This window comes from Bacillus rossius, chromosome 1 (assembly GCF_032445375.1).
Source record: "Bacillus rossius redtenbacheri isolate Brsri chromosome 1, Brsri_v3, whole genome shotgun sequence".
Classification (NCBI taxonomy): domain Eukaryota; kingdom Metazoa; phylum Arthropoda; class Insecta; order Phasmatodea; family Bacillidae; genus Bacillus; species Bacillus rossius.
In genome coordinates this window covers 270,179,401-270,205,045 of record NC_086330.1, presented here as the reverse complement: position 1 = coordinate 270,205,045, position 25,645 = coordinate 270,179,401, and the positions used below count along the sequence as shown (strand labels likewise).

The 25,645-nt window shown below is 37.4% G+C and overlaps 1 protein-coding gene across 1 annotated transcript in view; it reads right to left on the bottom strand.

Annotated features, from left to right (window-relative positions):
- LOC134527397 (protein hobbit-like) overlaps positions 1–25,645 on the bottom strand; it is a 619,824-nt gene that overhangs the window by 197,412 nt on the left and 396,767 nt on the right. Inside the window, exons 20-22 of the mRNA XM_063360060.1 lie at positions 25,345–25,509; positions 23,444–23,644; positions 14,899–15,128 (exon numbers count right to left, since the gene is read on the bottom strand). Of these exons, the coding sequence (XP_063216130.1) occupies positions 14,899–15,128; positions 23,444–23,644; positions 25,345–25,509 (596 nt within the window). The remainder of the gene's footprint in view (positions 1–14,898; positions 15,129–23,443; positions 23,645–25,344; positions 25,510–25,645) is intronic.

Here is a 25,645-nt window from a genome sequence, read left to right as displayed (position 1 = left end):
ACTATAAAAGAAATTAAAACATTTTTGAAGGCACCTATATATCAAAGTCAACAACTCTTAAGTATGTTAATTGAGGCTAATTAATAATATGCATTATTTTGTAGCAGAAGAAAATTGACAACAAAAAACAGACAGGAAGTGGAGGTGGGGTTGAAAGCAAAATAACTGATGTAGACAATGCAGTATTGGATATTATTGGCCGAGAAACGCCATCAAATGTTGGTTTAGAATGCCCTGAAACATGGCAGGACGAATCTGTGTTAGAAAGTATAAACCCTACAAGTAGTGCAGACACTTTGATGACACATGTCAATAGCAAAACACTGCCCTCTACGAGTTGCAAACAAAAAAACCAGCCCAAAACAAAAAGAGGAAATTATATGGGAAATGATTTACGGCTTAAGAAATTGAAATTACAGGTTGAACTACTAGAAAAAGAAAGCTATTTGAAAAGTCTAAAAATTTTAAAACTCGAGAAAGAGCTGGAAATTCCTGGTTCTAATTTCACAAAAGACTTGCCTATCGATGGTGACACTATTTATGTGACATTAGATGGTTCTATCCAAGAACACTGAGTAGTCATTGATCACAACTCTTGAATGGTTTTTCAACTTATTTATATTTTATGACTTTTTCAAAGTAATTTATTTACAGATTGGTATTTGCCGATACAAACTTGCACAGTTTGGGTAATACATGCTTTCCATGCAGAAGTGCAGTAATGATCTTTTGCCAGCTAAGTCAATTTTTATGAGGGTGGCGAGAAAACCTAGCTTTGTAAACTAACCATTCTAACCACAAATAACATTATCCAGATTGCATGTGTACCAACCTCCCATTAGAGATCATATGCAATTAGATGTCCAGCTGTTCCTATGTGAGTTTTTGAGTTCAATGATTAATTAGGGTGTATAAACTGTACCGATACACGGCCCATATATATATATATGGTCAATAGGGCATATTTAAGGACATATAAACAGTGTTTGAGGGGGCCTAAGCAACAATGGTCCGCGGTATTGGTAAATATTCGGACGGTGCTGAGAACCAACTTTTGAAGTCATAGTGTGAACGCGCATGTGCGCCAGCGCCAGACCGCCCTCTTTCCTGCCACCCTCCGCCAGATTATCAAGGTTGATATTTATTTAAAGTATTGAAATTACAGTGTAATTTATATTCAATTTACGTTTCTACGCATTTTCGACGTTATGAACTACGGAACGCCCGTTAAGAAATTAAGTTGAGTATTAGCGGCAATCGGTAACCGCTGGTGACGCTCGGCAGAGGTATAAAAGAGCCGCCCGGCATTTTCTCGGGGAGTCAGTCCGCTGTGCAGAGTCCGAGCACATGTCGCTTCGCGTCGGAAGTTTTCGCTACCCGCGATTCCGGGCTGCGGAATCGCGACATTTACATTGAACTTTCGGTGTTATTAATACTGTCAGCTGAACTGGAACTGTATTTATCGAATTCGCAAACGCGTCCGCGGTCCGGGAAATAACGATGCGCGCGCTGGAACTTCGCCTCGTGTGAGTGCTCTGGTGACCTAAAGTGTGTGGTGCATACTGGTGCATCTCAACGGACTCCTGGGGACAGCCGTCACACAGACTGGAGACTGCTGAGCCAGCGCAGCATTCGCAAGGTAAGATGTGGTCGCCTTGAGTCGGCGCCAGCGCATTGTTGGACTGCAAACTCCCCTCATCTTACACGGTGATTCTCGCTACGAGACGTTTTATAGCAGAGACTGTGCAAGCTAAGAGTAACTGTCCGCGGTCCCCCCAGAGGTCCTGGGGGTAGAAATAGCCTACCGACAGAGTTTTAGCCCGGAGCAAACCCCACCATTATTTAATGTGTAGACGGCATCTACGTGTTGTGTTGGAGACCAAAAACAGAGACTGAGTTTTGAATTGGACTGTTGTCGAGCCGGGTGCCCATCGTAATGTCCTGAATTTTAAGTAACATTTTGCTAGTCACATTGTGCCTGTAGAGATTCAGAGAATTTTAGCAATTGTCAGAACCTGCCAGTTTAAATGTAATTCCAATGTTATGTTGTCGATTTGCCTTCATTTTCTTAATATTATTAAAATATTTTGGAAAATCACCCATTGTTATTGTTTATTTGTACTACAGGTCAGTCTCCATATTTATGTTTTAAATTCATGGCAAACAGGGCAAGATAGTGTTAGGAACTAAAGTATTTACTTTTGCACTCGTGAGTTGACAACTATCATTTGCCATTCATGCAGTCTCGTGTTTGTAAACAAAGTGTTTGTTTACGTTTGTGTCACATCCGTATAGCATAACATGGTCTTGTCATAGTTTCATACTGTACAAAACATTAAATCACCAAACACACTAGTTACATATTGGGAAAAAAAATTGTGATTCACATATTACCTTGATACAAGACAAAATATATAAGTAATTTCGTAATAATATTCAATATTCTTTATGAGGAATATGGTAGGACCTAATAGTATTTCACACAAAATTAATGATGCAAATAAATGCAATGCTACATGTAAGTGTTTTTATTAATTTAGCAGATATTTGTCAATGTTCCCGTGGCATTAAAACATTACAGTTTCCCAATTAAATCATGTGCACATTCACTGTTACAGGATGCTGGCGACTCATTCAATGCATTCTTTTAAGGACCACATTGATGGATGCGACCTCCAATTTCCACTGCGTGCCTGAAGTCCCACACCAATTTATTGCAGTCCCCTTTCTACATTCATTAACGTTCCTTCACACATACTATTACTGTTGTAAAGCAGCCTTTCATTTCAGTCTGACTATGAACATTAAAGACAACCTACAACAATGCGAGAATAAGAATATGGTATTATAAATTTGTATTTTGTAATTTGATCTCAAGGTGCCTAGTTCATGTATATTTACTTTTGATTGCATGTGAAGTCCATTTTCGCAAATGGACCAAGATGTGAGCCTGTAAATTCTAGAAGGGCCTACACGTGCTGAAATGAAAAGTTGAACAGGATAAGCGTATATCACATTCACCACAGACTTTGGCTGTACAAGTATGGAAAATGTTATTACAACTTTTATTATTCACTAGAGCCATATTATTTGGCCGTGAACTTCACTTTCTGTTTAGTCAAAAAGTCTCTCAGACTTTACGAGCGGGTCTATTTGTGCTCTGTCTCTTTTTGGTTGCTCGTCTCGATATAGCTGATTAGTTACACACATGTGTGTGTGTTAACAATAAGATGGAAGACATTATTTCACTGTTTCCATTATATATACATATATAGGTATAATGCAAACAGTGAAATAATGCCTTCCGTCTTATTGCGAATAGAGTTTGTTAAAGATACACAATATCATTGTTAACTCAAGCAATGTCCGAAATGTTTTATTACTGGCCCTCCAAAACTTTCAGGTTAGATACTCACCATAGAACTCGGAATGCTATTAATTATTGCTATTGGAAGATTAATTTTAATTATAATCGTGCCTGCTGAAATGTTGTAATTGTAAACAATGTGATAGTTTATAATTATAAGGTAAACACAATACTCTTAGTGTGATTGCGAACAATTACCGAATAATATGCAAAGAATGAACAACGATATATTGAATTTACTAAGTATCGGCATGTTCGATCGTTACATCGATAAAAATCAATTTTGTATTTTAGTTTCTGCCACAACCATATAAGCGCTTCTATCACTGATCCCGATTCCATACATTGAGTTGTCCTTCTATAACCTTTACTTTTCTATGGCTACGATTCAGTAGTTGCTTTCGTCAGTGATGAAGCTCGTTACATGTCCAAGTGTAGTGACTGACCCAAAGACATTCTGGGTGATAAAGTATTGCATGTGCAGTGCTCGGCTCATAAGCTTTGCATTGTAGGCAATATCTGGCCGAAAGTTTGTACTGAACTCAACAATGCAGTTGTTAAGTGCAAGGCAGCGTTTCAAAATACTAGGAAATGCAAACATCTTTACACACAAGTTTCTGACAGAGAAATATTCAGGCACTGACAAGAAAATTTGTCAGTTTCCTGTTCCAGTCCTTACTCGCTGGAACAGCTGGTTCAAGTCAGTGTTGTATGTTACATGACTGACATGGTTGATTTTTTCGGTTCAAACGAAATGCAAAACTCACTAAATAATAAAAAATAAAGAGTTTTTCAATGCCATTCCGAAGTCAGATATTCAGAAAGTACACATCCAAGCCGTGTTTGTTCGAGAACATGCTGCACAGTTGATGGAACTTATAGACTGTCTGGAGGGGTCTTCATATCCAACTAGCCATATTCTTTGTGGTAAACTTTCGAAACTGAAAGATGGTTTTTCAGTAGCAGCAAAAGGGATTTTTGAATCTGAAACTGCTACTTTACTAGAAGATTTAGGAAGCAAAGTTCTACAGGCCGAAGTAAAGCAGACACTCCAGCGTACTGCATCACTTTCCATGGATAAGCTACAAGAGCAAATGTCAAAAGATCCTTGCAGGAAGACATTTGAAGTGGTGGGAAAGCTGTTCAACCCTTCTAGTGTTGTCCTTAATGACGTGAACAGCAGCTTGGTCACACCATTTCAAACCCTTCCTGGCATGAAACTTACTGTCTTGACACCATCTGACATTGCTTGTGGTTACACACGATTTAAGGAAATCGTTAAAGTAGAGGCAGAAAAGAAACACCTGATGTTGTAGAAGTGCTTCTTTCCATGAAGCATGACTTTCCTGCTTTTGTTTGTGCTACACTGTTCGAACGTTGACAGCGAGAGGGGTTTTTCTTCCTATGGTAAAGTTGTGACAGATAGGCAGCACATCTTACTGGAGGAAAATACAGAGATAATGACTATGTTTTCTTTTGACCAGTCTTAGTGACATTTATAAACGTTTTGCTGGCAAAAAAACAGTTTAAACAAAAATTTTTTATTCAAGCTCATCATTGATTAAGATTCATATCAGTTTGATGTGTACATGCATGTTGTGTTGTGTCAGTTTGTTAAGGGTGTAAAATGATATTACAGTGTTTAAGCGACATATTAGTGGCAAAATAATGTGTACAGAATTTAAACACTGCTTAAATATGAATCTGTGCTGAAAGATAAGTGTTTTATTGAAAACTAGCTGCAGTACCCGGCTTTGCCCGGGCTGAACACCGGGTGATATATTGTCCGCGAGTTACAGCAAAATGGATAGCGATATGTCCAGTGTGTGGGACATTAAGAAATGACACATAATTACTGTTTGTGTATCTGTGACCTATGATTTTCTGTTTACCCATGGCGATCGGTTGAAAGGTTTAGAAGTTGATGCGCTACAGCGCCATCTAGCGGCGAGTTACAAAAAAAATGGATAGCATAAAAACTTTCTTCATGATAAAAACATTCGATGTACCAACTTTCATGGCGATCGGACAAACGGTTTAAGAGCTTATCGACGTCATACATGCCAACATCCAATTATATATATATTCTTATATTTCGAAATTTTGGGGCTTTCACTTTTGCGGAAAGTGGATGTTCAGGACCTCGAATGGTTTGGAACACTCCATCTCGAAAGAAATTATATTTGAAATTCCTGAAATTTTCGAGATTTTGGGGCTTTGTCCCCAGAGGGGGAGGGATGATTTTGAGGACCCTGAATGGCAGGGAAACACTAAAAATCGAAAGAGAATGATTTTTGAAATTTTCTAAATTTTGGGGCTTTGACCTCTGAGAAGGGGGGAGGGGGTTATGTTGAGGACCATGAATGGCTCGTAAACACTCCAAATCGAAAGAGAATAGGTTTTCGAAATTTTGGGAATTTTTTTTATTATTAGGTCTTTGACTTCTTGTGGGGGGAGGGTAGTTTGAGGACCCCGAATTGCTCGGAAACACTCCAAATAGTAAAAAGGTATACTTAAATTTAAGAAAATTTTTTTCGTAATTTTGGGGTTTTGCACTCCCCCCTCCCTCAAAATTGGGTGGGTAGTCGACTTTGGGTAAAAGTTCCACTATGCCCCAGACACTTTAGTTAGTAATGACTTAATTTTAATACAATTTCCTCCAATTTTTCGAAATTTTGTGGCTTTCACTTTTGTGGAAGCGGAGGGGGTGGAGGTTCAGGACCTGGAATGTTTCGGAACACTCCATCTCGAAAGAAATTATATTTGAAATTTCTAAAATTATCGAAATTAGGGGCTTTTTTCCAGAGGGGGGCGGGGGATTCGAGGACCCTGAATGGCTCGAAAACACTTAAAATCGAAAGAGATAGATTTTTAAAATTTTTTAAACTTTCGAAATTTTGGGGCTTTAACCACCTAGGGGGGGGAGGGGGGCCTAATGGCACGGAAACACTCCAAATCGAAAGAGATATAAAGGAATACAAGAATGTAGGCATTTATTGTACTCCTATCTACCATAATAACAATATTGACAAATAGAAAAACTTATTACCTACCTATCAATAATGATTTACTTTCTGCAATTTAAATTGTAATATACAAAAACGGTATTGAAAATTGAAACAAATATGGCGACACTACAAACTGTCAAGATCTTTATATTTTTCTTACTCTCTACTTAGTTCCTTACAATAGAAAAACGTAACGTAATGGCTTGAAAGCTATTGCTCGGCAGGCATAGAGGAATGACAGTAACAGTTTGTATATCTATGACACACATTACATAATATTAAGATACATTTTTTTAACCCGTTTAAAGATTATTTTTTTAGACAAAAGATAGCCTATGTCCATCCCCAGGATATAATCTATCTCCTTGCCAAATTTCATTACGATCCGTTCAGCCGTTCAGTCGGGTAAAGGTAACGAATAAACAGACATACAGACAGACAGACAGACAGATAGACAGACAGACAGAGTTACTTTCGCATTTATAATATTACTAGCTGCAGTACCCGGCTTTGCCCGGGCTGAACACCGGGTGATATAGTGTCCGCGAGTTACAGCAAAATGGATAGCGATATGTCCAGTGTGGTGGACATTAAGAAATGACACATAATTACTGTTTGTGTATCTGTGACCTATGGTTTTCTGTTTACCCATAGCGATCGGTTGAAAGGTTTAGAAGTTGATGCGCTACAGCGCCATCTAGCGGCGATATACAAAAAAAATGGTTAGTATAAAAATATTCTCCATGATAAAAACACTTCAATGTGACAACTTTCATGGCGATCGGTCAAACGGTGTTAAGATTTTATCGACGTCATACATGCCAACATCCAATTATATATATTATTATATTTCAAAATTTTGGGGCTTTCACTTTGCGGAAAGTGGATGTTCAGGACCTCGAATGGTTTGGAACACTCCATCTCGAAAGAATAGAATTTTGAAATTTCTGAAATTGTCGAAATTTTGGGGCTTTGTTCCCAGAGGGGGGCGGGGGGTTCGAGGACCCTAAATGGCTCGAAAACACTTAAAATCGAAAAAGATAGATTTTTAAAATTTTTTAAACTTTCGAAATTTGGGGTCTTTAACCACCTGGGGGGGATGGGGGCGTTATGTTGAGGACCACGAATGGTTCGGAAACACTCCAAATCGAAAGAGATATAAAGGAATATAAGAATGTAGGCATTTACTGTACTCCTATCTACCATAATAACAATATTGACAAATAGAAAGCTTATTTTCTACCTATGAATAATTATATAAATAAATTAATAAATAACTGTATGTTTAATAATTTACGTACATACATAATATTAAACTTCAAACTATACACACCAAAAAAAAAAAAAAACAACTAAGGATGTTTGTGAAACTATTATTTATTAGTCATATGTTTAAAACATTGGTAGGATTTGTTTATAAATGTAAAACTGTGGTGGCAATATTCCGCTTATCCAAAGGAGTATAGAAATTAATAGAGATATCACTCTGTGTACACACCACAAATCTTTGAATTAAGTAAAAAAAAAAAAAAAAAAACATAGTCCAAAATGAAACAAAAAGTATAATAACAACTAATTTGACAAAAAAATTTATACAACTGGAATGAAAATGTTAACATCCGCATGAAATTCAATAGAAGTAGGTAGGTAAGAATATGTAGATATAAGAAATTTAATGAAATTAAAACATAAATAAATAAAATTATCTCACACCCAACCAAACATAATGTTTAATATGAAATAAAGGAAGATGGCAATTACACGTAACTATTTTAATTAATAAAAATAATCAACTTTCCTGAAATAGTAAAATTCAAATTTTTCAACAATATATTACATTATTGATAAATATTTCTGGTCTTCGGTCTCAGCAGCCCTAAGACTCTTGACGCTCAGCAGATAAATTAATTATAAACACTAAACCAAACTCCTTGCAAATAAGTAGGCACTGTAAAAAAAAATAACAATATTGACAAATAGAATGAATAAATTTCGAAAAAAGAAATATAATTTTAAGAATTTATGTACCTACATAATATTAAACTTGAAACTATCCACACAATAAAAACCTAAGAATGTTAGTGAAACTAATTTGTTTATTTGTCATAATACCTAAAATACGTATGTTTCCAAAATGAAACAAAGTATAAATAATTACCAATTTGACAAAAAAAATTGTACAACTCGAATGACATTGAAAACATACACGTGAAATTTAAAAGAATTATGAGTTTCCTAGGTAGGAAAAAAGTATATATATAGAAGAAATTAAATTTAAAAAATGGGTGCGTATACCTAAGTACGCGCATGAGAAGTTATACCTTTTTGGCATCATTAAAAAATAGTTTTTAATTGCATGCAAAAATATTGCGTGGAGTCCCTCCGCATGGAAGAAGTGAAACTTCGTAATGTGGAAATGAAAATAGGAATGGGTAGAAATTGAATTTTAGTGAAATCATATTGTATCAAATCAAACTAAAAATAATAAAGGAAATAAATTTGTAACGATTCATAGATTGATCTTCAGAGAGAGCAAGATACCTATTGAATGTCTATAAAACTAACTTTTTTATGAGAGCAGATTTTCATGAAATAAATTATGAAATTATTCAACGATAAAAGCTGTTTATTTAACTAAGCGGACGGGTTCGCCCCAAGGAGAAAATTGACCCGGCGAGACCTCGTGGACATAGAGAAATGACACATACTCACTATTTATGTGTCTATGAAACATTATTTTTTTCTGCAATTTAAAATGTAATATACAAAAACGGTATTGAAAGATGAAACAAATATGGCGACACTACAAACTGTCAAGATATTTATTTTTTTCTTACTCTCTACTTAGTTCCTTACAATAGCAAAACGTAACGTAATGGCTTGAAAGCTATTGCTCAGCAGACATAGAGGAATGACCCTAACAGTTTGTATATCTATGACACACATTACTAAAAATTAAGATATATTTTTTTAAACCGTTTAAAGATTATTTTTTTAGACAAAAGATAGCCTATGTCCATCCCCAGGATATAATCTATCTCCTTGCCAAATTTCATTACGATCCGTTCAGCCGTTTAGTCGGGAAAAGGTAACAAACAGACAGACAGACAGACAGAGTTACTTTCGCATTTATAATATTAGTAAGGATAGTCAGCTTTCAGTGACGTGAGAGCATAACATTTTTTCACAGCTTTTCATGTTTTTTTTGAAAAAAATTTTAGTTTTTGTTATACCACTTTTGAGTAATTTTATTTACCGAAACGTTCATGTCCCTACAAATAATGTAAGAACGCAAAAAGGAAAATCCTGCATATTGACTAACATGCCAGAAAAAAAATTACCGGAGGAGAAAATTAGGCAAAGCATGGCCAAAAAGTTGCCAAAACCAAAGAAGAAAAATTCATTTCAACGAGCACTTTCCTTCCAACAAGAGACCTCAAATTCCGATACTGAAAATGAACTTGAAGTGCCATCATCAGACAGCGAGTATGGCATGTTCTCAGAACTTAGGGAATTCAATGAAGATGCTCAATTTGAAAGAGACAGCATTGAAGCCGGCAATTTTGTTCTTGCAAAGTGTGTGGAAAACAGATTGTTAAGCATTTTGTTGCAGAGGTGGTATCAGTTACATCACAAGACATCTTCGTAGTGAAATATTTGAAAAAACTAAACACCCAGAAGTGCAAAATTTGTCAGAAGGGATAATAATTTGTATGATATACACAACAATGACATTGTTTTTAAGCTCCTGAATCCAATGCAAGCAGGCGGATCAGCCCGGCAGCAATCTGTCATTAGAATTTTTCATAGATAGTCAAGTTCTTATGATATTAATGGTTCATACCTCATTGCTACCATGAATTGTCGTTTATATTAAACAAATTTGAGTGCTAGGCAATTTTTTTTTTCCAATGAGTTAGCTGGTTATTTTCATTAATGCCTTCATATAAGCTATTTTTGAGAGCCAGCCAATATAAAGTTGCATTGTTTTGTGTTATTTATGCATATTGTAAAATATTATTAGTTTTTGATATACTTAATTTTTCCACTGTCCATAGTGGTCAAAAGTACAAATACCCCTGGTAAGAGGTACAAGACCATGTTGTACATTTGACCAAATTGCTTACTTACAAAAATTCTACAAAAACACACTTAAAAAAGGATAGTTTAGTGTTAAAATAACTGTAATATTGTTGCAAAAACAGTATTATTACTGTTCCAAAATAGACGGGAATTTTTTTAAATGAAAATTGGATTAGAAAAAAATTGACATACAAAATTGGTCAAAGATTTTCCCCTACACTAACAGAAATTGAACAGTTATCAATGTCTTATTTCTTACACTTTACGCATAATGTATTGCGAGAACAGGAAATTCGTAGCATTCATTCGCACTGTAAAACTCAGAACTTACCGCTATCTTTAATTACTCCGGATAAGTTTAAGTCGGACCTAAAAAAGCTCAGTAAGGCACTGAATCTTATAAATATGACATTGTCTCTGACGAGTCAAGATGTATTTTACTGTTACTCTTTACCCATTACAGAGTCTATCATGTAAGATAAATAAAAAATAGTAATAAAATTACATGTTCCTGTAATACATGAAAGCATACACTGGAAGTTGTTTGAGTTAACACCTATTCCGTTTTCTTATTTGAACATTTCATGTTATTTACATAGAAGAAAAATGCTAGGAGCAGTGTAAGTACAAACACACAGTCTATAAGTCATTCCCATCTGATCTGAACATAATCACAATACAGTAAACTCTCGATTATCCGGGCCTGGATTATCCGGTTTTTGGGTTATCCGTGCTTGATTTTTTTATGAAGTTGTAAAAAAAAATGGCGGGGTGTAGCTACGCAGCGACTGCGCTGCACTTTTTTTTTTTTTTTTTTTTTACTGCTGTGTCAGAAAGCTATTTACCTGACCCTTCAGACCCTCGGTCCCCCAGTCACCCTCACCCCTCAATTTCTCACACTTTAAACCAAAAAGGAATGCCTTGACTGCTGCTTCCAGCTCAACTCCCCCCCCCTCCTTTTCATTTTCTTTTCAAGCATTCTTTTTACAGCGCCCCGCCACGCTAAAAAAAAAAGTCCCTCTACATCTTTTACCTTCCCACACTCCTGACGACTGGAAGAGGCATTTTTCAAGCAGTTATTTACATTAGTTCTCCCAGGCACATTTGTTTTTGTAATCATGTCTGGTAAAAGGAAACGTAAAGTGCTGACAATAGCAGAAAAGTAAGAAGTTGTGGACAGGTTAAAAAAAGGAGAAACTGTCGCGAAATTAGCACAGGAATATGAAATTGGAATCCAAACCGTGCGAGACATTAATAAAGCAGCCAGTAACACAATGGGAGAGGAGGGCTTCTTGAAACCGCCGAGCAAGAGAGAGACAGAGAGAGAAAGGGAGCATGTTGTTCGCCACCAGACACCCCTTCCTCCCCCCACAACCCCACCCAACAACAGCCTTCATTCTTTCTCGACAGCTAGCTGCGAGTCATGGTCCACAGCCCCGGCGCCAGCATAGCCACGGCCCTCTCTCGCTTTGCAGCCTTTGTTTACTGCGTGAACCTTTTTTTCCTTCCAACTAACGGTATTTTTCCTTGTTTGAAGATGCCATTTAAATCACTCTTTCTTACGAAAGAGCCAACAAGGAAGCACTCGTAATAACCAGATTAGTTTAGGATTACTATTTACGTAGTCAAACTGACAGTGCATTTCAAAACTCTCATAACTTCCTTCGAAGGTCTCGTAGTATCCCATACTCGTAGTTATGACTGTAAAGTGCATCCTAATTTTAATAGGAGGAATTAACAAGAAACAATATCTTGCCGCGCGAGGTAAAAAAATAAAATGCAATAGCTGGAAGGGGGAAAAAAATGTGTATAATATTGTGCTGTGGTTCAGACACTTATTTTGTAGTGACCCCGAATAGGTCGTTAAAAGGGTGGAGGGAGATGCTGAGTTGGGACTGTCGCCGCTCTCCCTCCCGTAGCAATAAAGGAGACAGGAGAAGGATGGCGGCAACACAGTGCCAGTATTGTTTACGGTCCAATAAGCTGGGACACGGTATACAAAGCCTTTGCTTGTACTCATAGAATTCTACTGAAGAGACACTCTTTTGCCAGTAAATACACCATTTTTAAGTGGTGAAACGGATTATCTGGGTTATTTTATGGGCATTCAATTAACCGGGCATCGGAAGGTCCCGATTAACACGGATAATCAAGAGTTTACTGTATTTACAAAATTCCTAAATAAGTGTCCACTACACCAGAAGCACGATGTATACAAGCAGGTATCGTGTTATCTAACTATTCACAGCTTATGACGGTCTGCAAACTTACATGTTACGAGCAGACATACGTGGTAATTTCATTCATATCCCCACAATTTGATGTAATTTCAAATATCGAAAAAGATCTAACCATTCAATGCCAAAACCCATCACTTAATACGGTTATTTAAAGCATTAAGGTTGGTGTCACTGAATGCAACCGCCCTGTAGATGTGAAGTCAGACAATCAGCCAATATTTTAATTACACCAACTTACATTTGTGACGTAAATTCACCCATTCAGACCTTCTCAAAGGCTGTCATTCCCATCCAGTGGGTAAACGACACATTATATGCTGTCGACCAGTTTACATCCACGGGGATTCACTTTACAAATATTACCCTTGTCTTCAATCAATCCAACACTGGCACTTGAAACACTTACGTAATATATAATTTCAGCACTTACACAGATTGACACCGCTACCCACGGACGATGCGTTGCAAATATAAGCAATTTTAATACCTGAGCATACTCCATTTCAATTACTGGTATCACAACCTTTCTGGTTTGCAGCACTGTTTTCCTATACATACGTGTCATCAAATCTCGACAATCTTGAGGGAGTTACTTCGACCTTTGGCCTGACTGCAATAACATCTCTGACACCAATACACAACTGCAAAAGATAGTAATAATAATAATAAGGGCTCCCAACAAGTCTTGGTGCAAACGTGTCACGGAATACAAGTAGCCACCGTTCGCAGCAGCTGGACAACCTGCATTGCTGTCTTGGCATCTAGCATGCCAGCATATGCACCTATTGAAGTTTGAGATCTGTGAGTCCCAACCTGATCATTTGTAATATCCTCAACATGGTACCAATCCTAACTCCCTGGAGTATTAAACACATAGCGCTACAATGGCCTAGTGTTAACACACCATAGTTTCTTAAGGGTTGACCCGTCTGTGTAAGTATGTGAAATGTCTGAGATAAATTATATAAATTAAACGTTAATTGTAATTCATAAAGTCAACAAGGGAAATCATTGTATACATCATGTACGTAGAGCAGAGAAAAAAGAATTGTCCTAGTTCACTGTTTATCAGGTAAAACCATTAAAATTGTAATGGTAAAGTGTTTTATGTTCATGTTTTCTATAATGATTTTGTATTTAAATTTTGTACCTGTCCGTGTCAAGTCGTCACTCAAATAACATGCATGCGTTACTCATATTAATATGTTAATGTAATACTAATAGAACAGGTCCCCAGCTATCAAACCACGTCAAGACAGTGTTCGCTGAGATTCGTTCCGCATTACCAACCGCGGGAAGAAAGAGAATAGGGCAGCGTGGCCAAGCGTGAAGACAACTACAGGAAACCCGGGTCCACGGCAGTGCCAACACGACATTGAAAAGAACTTACGTTTTAGGGGTTGTAATCCTCGAGGTTCCTGACCCATGTCTATACTGTGGGCATCCCCTTGGCGCACATGGCAACAAAGTCAAATGTTAGGCTGAGGACAGCCGTCTAATTCGACCAGGGGAAGAGTGTTGAGACAGCTGTAGCACACGTGCGGGTTGGCCTCGCGACGTCATTGCGAAATACTGAGACACAACTTCCGAGTGAGGCTGGCCACCATTGTGAAAAGCAACAGGAAGAAAGGGCTGCTGACGATGCCGCGGACCCATTATCTCAAATACGGCAGCCACGCCCAAAAGGGGACTTTTTGGAGTGGCCACGCTGAGAAGGAACCTGGTGCGCGCCACATGTCTCTCGTCGCCGCTTCCCGCCTCGTTGAGAGGTTAGAGACTTACAGGTGTGATAGCGAGGACTGTAGATTGACTTAGGTATATTTATTAGATTTTAACTTGATGGATGACGGTGTTGACTATTGTGATAAATTGTAGTAAATTGAAGTGGAACTAAATTAAATGTTGAGACCTTATTTTATAACATCTCATTCCCTTCAAGTCCGCAAGTAAAAAAGAAGGTAATAAGACATTCAGTAAAGGTAGCAACAAAACAATACGTGTTAAAAAGGCAGATTAAAATGTGCAATGCTCGCTGGTGCTTCTATGCGGTATCAACACTGTGAAATTTGATAGGCAACCATAATATTATACGTCAAAGAAATGATGATAAAGGTATAATTCAAAATCCAATTATGGATCTACTGATCCACCCTCAGCAGTTTTTAAATGGCGTGGTTTTTTCTACTAAAGCTTTGCACACCTTATAACGAGTGTGGAAGATGGCTGGCTGGCTCACCAGGGCGTGGGGGCGGCCGGGCAGCTTGTCCGGAGCGCACGGGAGGACAGCATGGTGGTCGCGAGCGTCCCCGGAGCAGCCCCACAGCAGGCCGATGCTCGCCCTCGCTGAGCCCAGCTGTAGCAGGGTGTGCGAGTCGTGGCCGGTCAGGGTGCACACATCGGCGACCACTGCCCCCTCGCACACTGCCCGGCCTGCAAGCACACGCAGTGCCGCGGGGCTCGTTCGCACTCCCCGTGTTCATGACATTACTTTGCTTTATCAGGGTTGTACCATACCAAGCTATTATTTCATATTTACTTTCAGTTGTTGACTTTTTCAGTGAATTAATTTTCCAGGAATGAAAAATTTATAGATAGCTTAACGTAATTAGTTTCCAGAGATTTATTTACATTTCTGGACAGTATCAATAAGGAGAAAAAATGGATTACAGAAATGAAGCTTTTGCTACTTTACGATAAAGTTTAAACTTGTTTCAATATAATTGACAGTTAATATCTCTACAACTTCCAGGAATTTTAATACACTAAATAATTGTTCATGAGTAAAGTAAAAAAAAAAAACTACCAATATGTTTTAAAGCTTTTTTTGGCAAATAATATAAATGAATCGCTTTGTTTTGAAAGGAAATCAGTTAGTATACTGACGATTTTGAGTAATATGTTTCGTCCCGATCACAAAATTAGGACCTAATGATTGGTGTAGGAAGGGCATCAGTCAGAGCATCGTGTGGGTACTTAGTTACTTGCATTCAAAATACAGAATGAGTTTGGAAAAGGCATGAGTCAATGACTCATGCCCTTTCATAACAAAAATAAGGTAAGCACATAAGCATTGTGTATTGTTTCCTATTGAATATCTACATGACAGCTAAAAAAATTACATTGAACTGCACCTCATTTGTTTTCATTCAATTGAATGAATTGAAGTGTTACAGTTTGTGTTGTAATAAGGTGTTTTATATTTGAAATATGATGGAAAGTTCCGAGGAAGGAAGTGGTGGTAAACAAAAAAAGATCCTTCCAAGTATAAAATAACTATGGTCAAATATGCCCGACTGAAAGGACAAGAGTACAGTTACAGCGAAATGCTGAAACCAGAAAAAAAAACCTGGATTTACTTGCAAGTAATTTGAACAACCTGCATTTGGTTAAAACCATTTTTCAATATTAATTTGTTACAGTAATGCTAACATAGACCACTGAGTTATTACGGAAGTATTATTGATGATGTAAAATAAGATAACATAACCTCATTATCTACAGGTGAGGAAAGGTAACGAGATGGAACTAAGGCTGTTTTAAGACTGCCCAGCCCATATTTAAATATTTAAAGTTTACTACTGAACAAAGTTGTAATTGTTTATAATCATTGTAGTTAAGTGTAACTTAAAAAATTTTGTAACATCAATTTTGTTATTGTGACAAAGTAACTTCAAACTTATTATGAATCATGTTTTATTTTAATTTAATTATTTTAGTAAATATGTAAAAGAATATTTCATCAATTATAAGTTAATCCATTCTTTTGTGCTAAAATATATTGTCAAGTAATAATCGATACATATTGTAGTTCCAAAAAGTATTCTCTACTAGTACTATGTTCTATGTTCTTCTTTGTCTTGCCGTGAGCAAGAAAAAACTTTCCTTTTCGACACCTTGACGCCATGTTTACATAGCAATAATTCGTGCCTGTTGGAGTTTGTGAATTTTAACATGCTTTACGCATTGTTATACCGCACTAAGTGGTGAGTTTTTCAGATCTATTTATCAAGAACGTCTGGTAATGTTTGTTGGACTGGGCGTGTTAAAATATATTTGCTATTGTGTTCTTAGCGGTCGACGGTACCGGCCATGCGGTTCACTTGAATCTACATTGTGCTGTGGTGTACGAGGCCTGTCCTCATCTGCTCTGAAGCCATGCAGTGACCGCATCTATCAGGAAAGCCGGCATCAAAATTATTTTTTTTTGGCATGATCTACTATCCTTCAAAAATAAACCATGTGAAAATCCTTTTTTTTTTTTAACTGAGTCACGTCAGACATTTTAGTATAAAGTTTACTACGCATTAAGTTAAAATATTTTTTTTTATTGGAACAACGTAACAAAATTAAAATATTATAATAAGTAAAGAAAGGAAAATAATGTAACAAGCAATAATTATAGAAAAGAAATTGTGTAACAAAAAATTTAAGATATGTTTTGCATAAAAGTCTGTTTCTGAATGTTCGTTAATTACGTTTTGTGATAGCGGGGCCCTTGCTAAAAATATAAAATATAGGTATATCTAAATAATAATTTTAAAATGATTATGTAAATTATTATACTCAATTGATATTATGTAAGGTGTAAAGGTGTCTAAGCAAAATAACATAATTTATTCTTGAAATAAATTATTAACCTGAAAATTATTTTATTATTAACTAACTTCCCCAATTGTGCAAGTGTGCATGACCAGTCAGCCAATTTTTGTCTCAACTAACCTTACATCAAAGCACTTCATGAACCTTTGGTCCACGGGCTTTCAGTGTCATCCTGCCTTTCACTCATAACCTAACCTGAGTTATGGAGGGAGGTAGTAGATGGCGCAGTAATGGTAGCAGAGCGTGGTTCTGAAGTTTGTTTTGATGTACCTTGTGCATGTGTAGATTTTTTTTAAATCTTGCATGTGTCCCTACCTCAACAGTAATGGTATCTTGAAGGTGGCAATAGTATTTTGTTGAAGTTTTTTTTATCTTGTTGTTTGTTTGTAATTTGTGTCTTCATCATGCCCTCGACATTAGTCCCAGAATTCCTTTTAAAGGATGAGATTACATTTGAGTGCCAGTTGCGTGGTGTTCAGTACCAAGAAACCACTGCTGCTGTTTTGCGTGAAAAAAACTTTGCACAGCTATTAATAATGATGTGCCTATTGTTCAAGACAATTTGAAAAATATTGACCCCAATCACGAATTTAATGTGTGTTCGAGTAAAATTTTAGTTTTACAGGAGATAGTTACTAAACTAACTGATGATGAAAACTTTGCCCTTACCTTGCCCAGAGTAAGAAATTGTTTGTCTCATTTAAACAGACGTGTTCAATTGCTTTTGGAGGTTCATTCCTCAGTGTTGTCCGAGGTCCAAGTTGCTTCCTTGCAAAATGTAGTAATAGAAGTTAAGAGACTACTAGAAATTTTTAACAAGTCGGAAACTGAATTTTCACTCTTACGAGATCTTACCCCTTCAGCTTCTACGGCACAAATTTGTGACCAACTCGCGAGGTTAGCATTGCCCACTTCCATTAATGAAAACCTTCCTTGCAAACCCATCCCAAGACCTTCCATGTTGAATTTCGATCCTGTTCCGAGTACCACGAATCATGTTGTGGATTTCACCAACCAAACCAACACATCATTACCACCCACGAGTTCTAATTCTCGTGTAGTATTTTGTACAGCACCCGGAACGTCACAGCCAGTAACAGCACCAAGTAGCTTTTCTCTTCCTAGTGTTTTTGGCAAGATTACACACCCACTTGAAAAGATGTTGAAGGAGCTCCCAGTCACAGACGGTCTTAATGTCCCACCCTTACTAAATTTCCTAAAAAACATTGTCAGGTTGCGAAAGTCATTGTGTGCACGAAACACAACTTTTGGAGGTGATTTACCCTTTTACTTTGGGTCCCTTGGCCGAACGAACTCGATCGGCTATTTCTCAAAATATTTCCTTTGATAGTTACCATGATGACATTCTTAAATTTTTTATTTCATCACAATTGCTCACACAACTTCATCTAACGCATTTCAGTTGTCTACAGAAGCCCGGTGAAACACTTTCAGTTTACGTTAATGATATTAAGGAAGCCGCGGCTATTTTAAGTCTAAATGTCACTGAACAAGAAATAGTAAACAATATCCTTGATGGGCTTTCCCCTGAAGAAAGATCACGTTTAGTTTTCTTAAATAGGCCATGTACTTTTGCCGAACTTTACAGAATGTGTATTCATTCACAGAACATAAGATTTGCTGACAGAAACAGAGATATGCAAACTCCCCAATTTTCAGGTCACAAACAATTTAGACACTTCACAAGTACTTGCAACACAACACAGCCGAAACACAACTATGCCAACAGTAATGTGATTTTGCAAGAAAGAGCACAGTTGCCAGAAACTTCAAGAGGTTCACCTCAAAACTTATTTTGCACACATTGTAAAAGAACCAATCATGTTGTTAGTAACTGCAGATTTCTGCAACATAAAAACGCCTGGAGCAGGGATTCAAGGTGAGCAGATCACCCTGCAAATTTGGCCAAGCTAACAATTCTCAGTATAATGCTCACATTTTTCAGCAGATGAAAGTAGCATGTTGTTTTCAAAAGTATTTTGGTACACCAATTAAGAATAGACAACTTCCAGATCAAGTTAATCATTCTAGTTCACCTAATTTAGTAGGATCTAATGCTGTGCCAGTGCCTCGTGTCAGGGTTTCTTTTAGCACGTTTGTAGAAAATACTCTTGTGGATTCAGGTTCCACGTGCTCTATTATCTCTTATCAATTGTTAAATAAACTTAAAGAATCTAACCTTGTTAAATTTATTGAACATGGTAAATTTAGGTGTTACACTGCATCTAATGAAGTTTAGCCTATCGTTTGTTGTGCTGTTATAAAATTCAAAATCGCACATTTCACGTGGATGTTTCCTTGTTTAGTTTCAAAAAAATGTTGGTTTAGACTTCATCCTCGGCGCTGATGTCATGACAAAATCTGGTCTTGTTCTTGATATGCAGGAGAAACATATTTTTTTTCAAATTTCAACCTAACCTCAAAGTTCCTTTAGCAGGTGAAACCCAGTTTGATAATAGCCTTGCCGAAATTAGCATTGAACAAAGTTCTGGCGAATCTTCTGATTCCTTGAGCCACCTACCTGAGCATCAGCGTAGTGCTATTAAGAATTTGTGTGAATAATTTCCTAAAGTTCTCACTTCTGATTTAGGACTTACAAATCTTCTCGAGTATGAAATTAAACTCCATGACAATGGATATGTTAAAAGTCACCCTTATAGTTTAGCACCTCCCCAGATGAATCTACTAAGAAAAGAGGTACAACAATTATTAGATAAAGGAGTAATTGAACAGTCCACATCTTAGTATGCAAGTCCTGTAGTTTTAGTACCAAAACCTAATGGTAAACAACGCATGGTAGTTGATTTCCGCCGTGTGAATCAAAAGATTGAAATAGAATCAGTTCCATTACCAGATTTGCATTCAGTCTTTCACTGGTTTTCCAAGGCCAAATTCTTTACTACTATAGATTTAAACTCAGCTTACCACCAAATACTTTGAAACATGAATCCAAACCAAATTACAAGTTTCTGTGTACCATGGAATCTATATCAGTTCACCCGTGTGCCCTTTGGTCTTGCAACAGGCGCACAAGTTCTCACCCATTTACTAGACCAAATTTTCCATGATGTCAAATTCAAGTTTGTATACAATTATTTAGATGATCTCGTCATATACTCTAAGAATTTTGATGAACACCTCCAACACATAAAGGAAGTTCTGTCTCGCCTTGAAAAAGCTGGTCTGACCGTTAATCCACAGAAGGTTAAATTCGCGGTACAGGAAATCTCATTTTTAGGACATAAAATTTATTCACGTCGAATATCCATTGATCCTGAACGAACGAAAGCTATTAGAGAGTTCCCTCCACCACGAGATGTAAAAGGTGTTGCCCGATTTATTGGTATGATACAATTTTTTGGCAAAATCATTCCTAATCTAGCTGAAAAAGCAATTCCACTTAATAAATTACGTAAGAAAAACACTAAGTTTGAATGGGGTGATGAGCAACAAAAGCCTTTTGAATCATTAAAACATGACATAATAAGTCCCCCGGTTCTTCGTATGGCAGATTTTTCTAAAACTTTCATTTTGCAAACAGATGCATCTGGTTCAGCCATAGGAGCAATTTTGGCGCAGGAATTAGATGGTGTTAGACAAGACAGCCAATAGCCTTCGCGTCTAGAACCCTCACTCAACAGGAACAGAAATCATCGATCTATAAATTAGAATGTTTGGCAGTAGTTTTCGGTATTGACAAGTTTAGGCCCTACCTAGAACATGCTGAATTTTTACTAGAAACTGATAATCAGGCATTTATCATGGCTTCTTGCACATCCCCAGCAGTTAGGAAAAATTGGTCGTTGGGTAATGAGGATTTCTTCACTAAAATTTAAGGTTCAACATATCCGAGGATCTCAAAATGTTGTTGCCGATGCTCTTTCACATATGTTTGATCAAATTCAACCCAACCCCTCATTAGATGAAAACAGATGTAAAGTTCTTCTAACAGATTTTCCTTTAACATTCAAAAACATTCAATTGCATCAAGAAGAGGATCAAGAATTACTAAAGATTGTTCAGAATTTAAAATCTGGTATATCCCAAAACCCTATCTATTATCTAATGGTATCTTATATTCCAGAATTCGAAATCATCAAAAACGTATTGTGTTACCCCAAGTCTTGAAATCTGTTGTTTTCCAAAATTTTATTCATCGCCCATTGGTGCATATTTGGGTATCTATAAAACCATTGAAGCTATCAGAAGAAAATTTGTTTGGAAAGACATGTATGCGGAAATTGCTGAAAGGGTTAAGCAATGTCAACTTTGTGCTCTCAGTAAGCCAGCTCAAAACACACATTTAGGTTTCCTGTCTTCCGAAGTTTCAGATAAACCAATGCAAAAATTATTCATATACTTTGTGGGACCTTTACCAAGAAGTAAAAAGGGAAATAACATGTTGTTAGTTTGCATTGATGCATTTTCAAAATTTTTTTGGTTGATCCCGTTAAAGAAAGCTGATGCACCCTCAACTATCCAAGCTCTTCAGACAAATCTTTTTTCAAAATTTTGGCATACCTGTTTCAATTCTTTCAGACAATGGATCTCAATTCACTTCAAAAGTATTTAAGAATATGTGTTTCACCTATGGTATACGTCACATTTGTCTGTCTCCATACTATCCTCCACCTTCGCATGCGGAAAGGTTTAATTGGAACCTCCGATCAGTGTTAATCACTTTTCATGCGGAACATCAGAATAGTTGGGACAAGCATTTAGTTTGGCTCCAGATGGCTTTCAATTATTCACGCCATGAATCTCATAAATCTACTCCATATAATTTGATGTTTACTTTCACCCCTAATAATCCATTAGCAAACCTTTGGTCTTTAAATGAATTGTTACCAGATGATCCAAAAAACATAAAGGAAGTTTGGGCAGCTGCCCTTAGAAATCTTAAGGGCTCTCATGAGACAAAATGCTCATTAAAGACTTAGCATGTGTTAAAGTAAAAAAAAAGTTTAACTTGTTATTAATCACTATGACTTCTGTGGCACTTTATAAGTATTTTGCGAACACCTCTTCTTTAAAAACTACTTTCTATTTATACATTACTTGGCCAATCCTAAAACTTTACCCAAATCACAGATAACAGAGAATAAAAAATAATCACAGCAATATATATTCTGCAGCCGAAAGCCCTCAGTGGTCATGTGACAAGATGGAGAAGCCATGAATGCACTTGATGGGGAAAGAGGGAACAACAGCATTCTGAGAAAACCCGCCGACCCGAAGCAACGTCCACTGGTCATACTTGGTTCTACCCTGCTGGTAATCGAACCCTGTTCGCCTTGGTGGAAGGCGAGTGACACGACCCCTCTAACACCGAAGGTATCCCAAAAGTGAGGTGAATACTCAAATGGTGACACAGGATGCCATAAAACCTTTTTTTCTCTCATATATCTTGTATTAAGCCATCAATTTACAGTAACTTGTTACTAATTACAGAAAACTTAATTTTTTCATATTATAAGAATTTATTAAAATAACATATACTTATCAATATGAATATGGGGCACCAGATATGTAGGAAATACATTGTTAGTCTATGTGGTTATGTAATAATAAGAACTACCTGCACTACTAGCTATGGTAGCGCCACTTGTATCAATCAACATAGCCAGCCAGCAAAAAATCAGTTATTGTAATTCTATCCTTTCACTTTGGCCAAGATTGACATTTCATCTCGATTTGATCAAAATAAATATGAGAACTGACTGTAGTGCATGACCACCCATGTTGTTTAGACTCTCATTGGGCAGCCATGAAAAGATGATATGATTCTGTTAAAGTTGAAATGGTGCTGCTCAGTTTACAAAGACTTCAGTATTTACAGACACCCAGTGCATTTCACTGAACACAAAAATTTAGGAATTAACTTCTGACTGAAATTCCTTTGAAAAAATGTCTACAAAATTCCAACTGAAATGTGAGAATTGATGACATACAATAACATAATTTAAGCTTTTCAAGTCTTCTTTACTGAAAGAAAACACTTTGCAAAAATTAAAACACACATAAATGGATATACACCAGGCTATCATTACTGCTGTGGGACTCATCGCAGTCAGCATGGAGTGCCTACCCAGCACAGCAAAGTACGTGGGGAGAAAATGACTCACCGTCTGAGAGGTCGATGGCGAAGGTGGTCACATGGATCTGTAGCCCGTCCACAACGTCACGAGGTACCGGCGAGGATGGGAGCATCACTGTGAGGTCATTGCAGACCACCGTCAGCTGCCCGTGGGCTAGCAGACGGAGCTTGTCCCAGCAGCGCAGCAGCCGGCTGGGGTCCCGTGAATGTGGCAGGAGCTTCTCCAAATCTACAAGCCCCAAATGCGTGTCAAGCAGATGCACAGCAGCGCAAGATAGCCTCAAAAAAAAAAATGGAAGTGTTAAGATAACCTACGCAGGCTAATGTGTTTCGCCCACACATCACAATCTTTAACACGAAAGAGGTTAAAAAGGTTACCTAGCCCTTTTGAACTAAGAGGACCCAGTGATTTTTCCAGTGTAGCAGTGTCACAGACCATACTGTCCATACTTTTAAGTTTCAGCTTTGGCACCATACTTCCCCCCGAACCCCAAAGTACTGGTTTCCCAGAAGCTGCCCACCCAGTCACTACTATAACTTCAGCAGATTGCTTGTTGACAGAAAACCACTGCTCAACTTACAAAATAAATTAGAATTCAACAAAATAGCACTTTATTGAAAAATATCTCATTGAAACGCCTTGGTCGAATCTTTTCCTGATGCTTCATTCCGTGTGGTTTAACAGTGTCTAATGATCTCACTGTCAAAGAGTCGTTAAGCCCAAATAAAATTAAATAACACAGAGGGTATTTTGTCGAGTATTTTATCCTTTCGTGCGTTCCTCCTCCAGTTTATTTAGCCAGAACTACTTCTTTACAAACATTTTGTTGCTGCTACCTTGTTTGATGAGAATGTGTTGTCACTATCCCTATGTGCTATCATTTTTCAACAGAAGGCAGTATTTGTAACTTAAGTCAAAAACATGTGTTGTCTAAATGTCCGTTGTGTAACAAAGCTCATTCCATCTACAAGTGCCCTGAGTTTATTCAAGCCCCCTCAAGAGACAGGCAACAGATTGTTTTAGACAAGAAACTCTGCTCCAAATGTTTTGGAAAAGCCTTAAAGACTACCTGATTGTTTATCTAGTGTGTTTGTAAATGCAATCACTGGCAACATATTCTGCTCTATGTTAATCACACATATAAAATTTATTTTTAATATTAAACCACAAATTCCAGTCAAGAGATGGCTCAGACTTATCAGTTCCTGGGTGTTTCAGCTCATGATAGTAAAACTTCTGTCATGTTGGTAACAACCCTGGTGTATGTTAATGGTGCAAGAGGTAAGCATCATGTGATGCCTAACTTGGTTGTGCAGCTCCAGATGGTTTACTTTTGAAGCCTCAGCAAATTGTTTGTCCTTCCTTCTCATAAGGACACTGAAAGAGTTTCTGGTTTGATGAGGGGTACTGTCCATTTAAAAAGATAAAGAAACTTCAAAATTCAGTTACCAACTGATCCGCAATGTGTACTGAATCACTCACTTATGTAGTCACAAATTACTGGTAACTTGCCTTGCACTATTGGATCTTCGTGTGCAATAACAGATTGGTCAAAACACTGTCAGCAGACCCTCACATTGACAATACCTGGTCTTATTGACCTTCTGCCTGGTGCAAGTTTGAGAGAATGATCCAAACTGGGTCAACACGTGCTTGTATTGATGAAAACAAAGCTTGCTCGATTTCGAACCTGCAGACTCTAACGAAAATTTATCTCCCATGGATATTTGTGGTAAGGCACACTTCATTCTAATCTATTATACGATTTTGTGGGATCAAGGAGAATTTTCGGCCACACACTCGCACAGTGAATTTGTAGGTACAACAACTTGATGCTTAGCATCTCTTGTGTGTGTGAGGCTATCTCTGAAGATATAAATGTATGAGTGTAAGAATAACAACATTACTGATTACTGTGGAGCACTCACCGAGGATGCACTGTGAAACTACAGGAGCCAGGCTGGGCCCCCAACACACCTCGGCAAACTGTACCTCGCAGCACAGATCATGGTACAGTTTCACAGGGTGCATGTTTCTAAACAGGTGTTCATCAGGCCACGGAGGGGCCAGGCTGACCACCACGCACCTCTCGGCTGAAATATTTAAACACAGCGGCTTGCACATGTAAGATGTTATGTTAGCAACATGTCAACAAGAGTTTGCACCTGCACACATGCAAGGAAGAAAGATCGTAATGATTAAAATAACAGTGAATTTCATATTTATTAC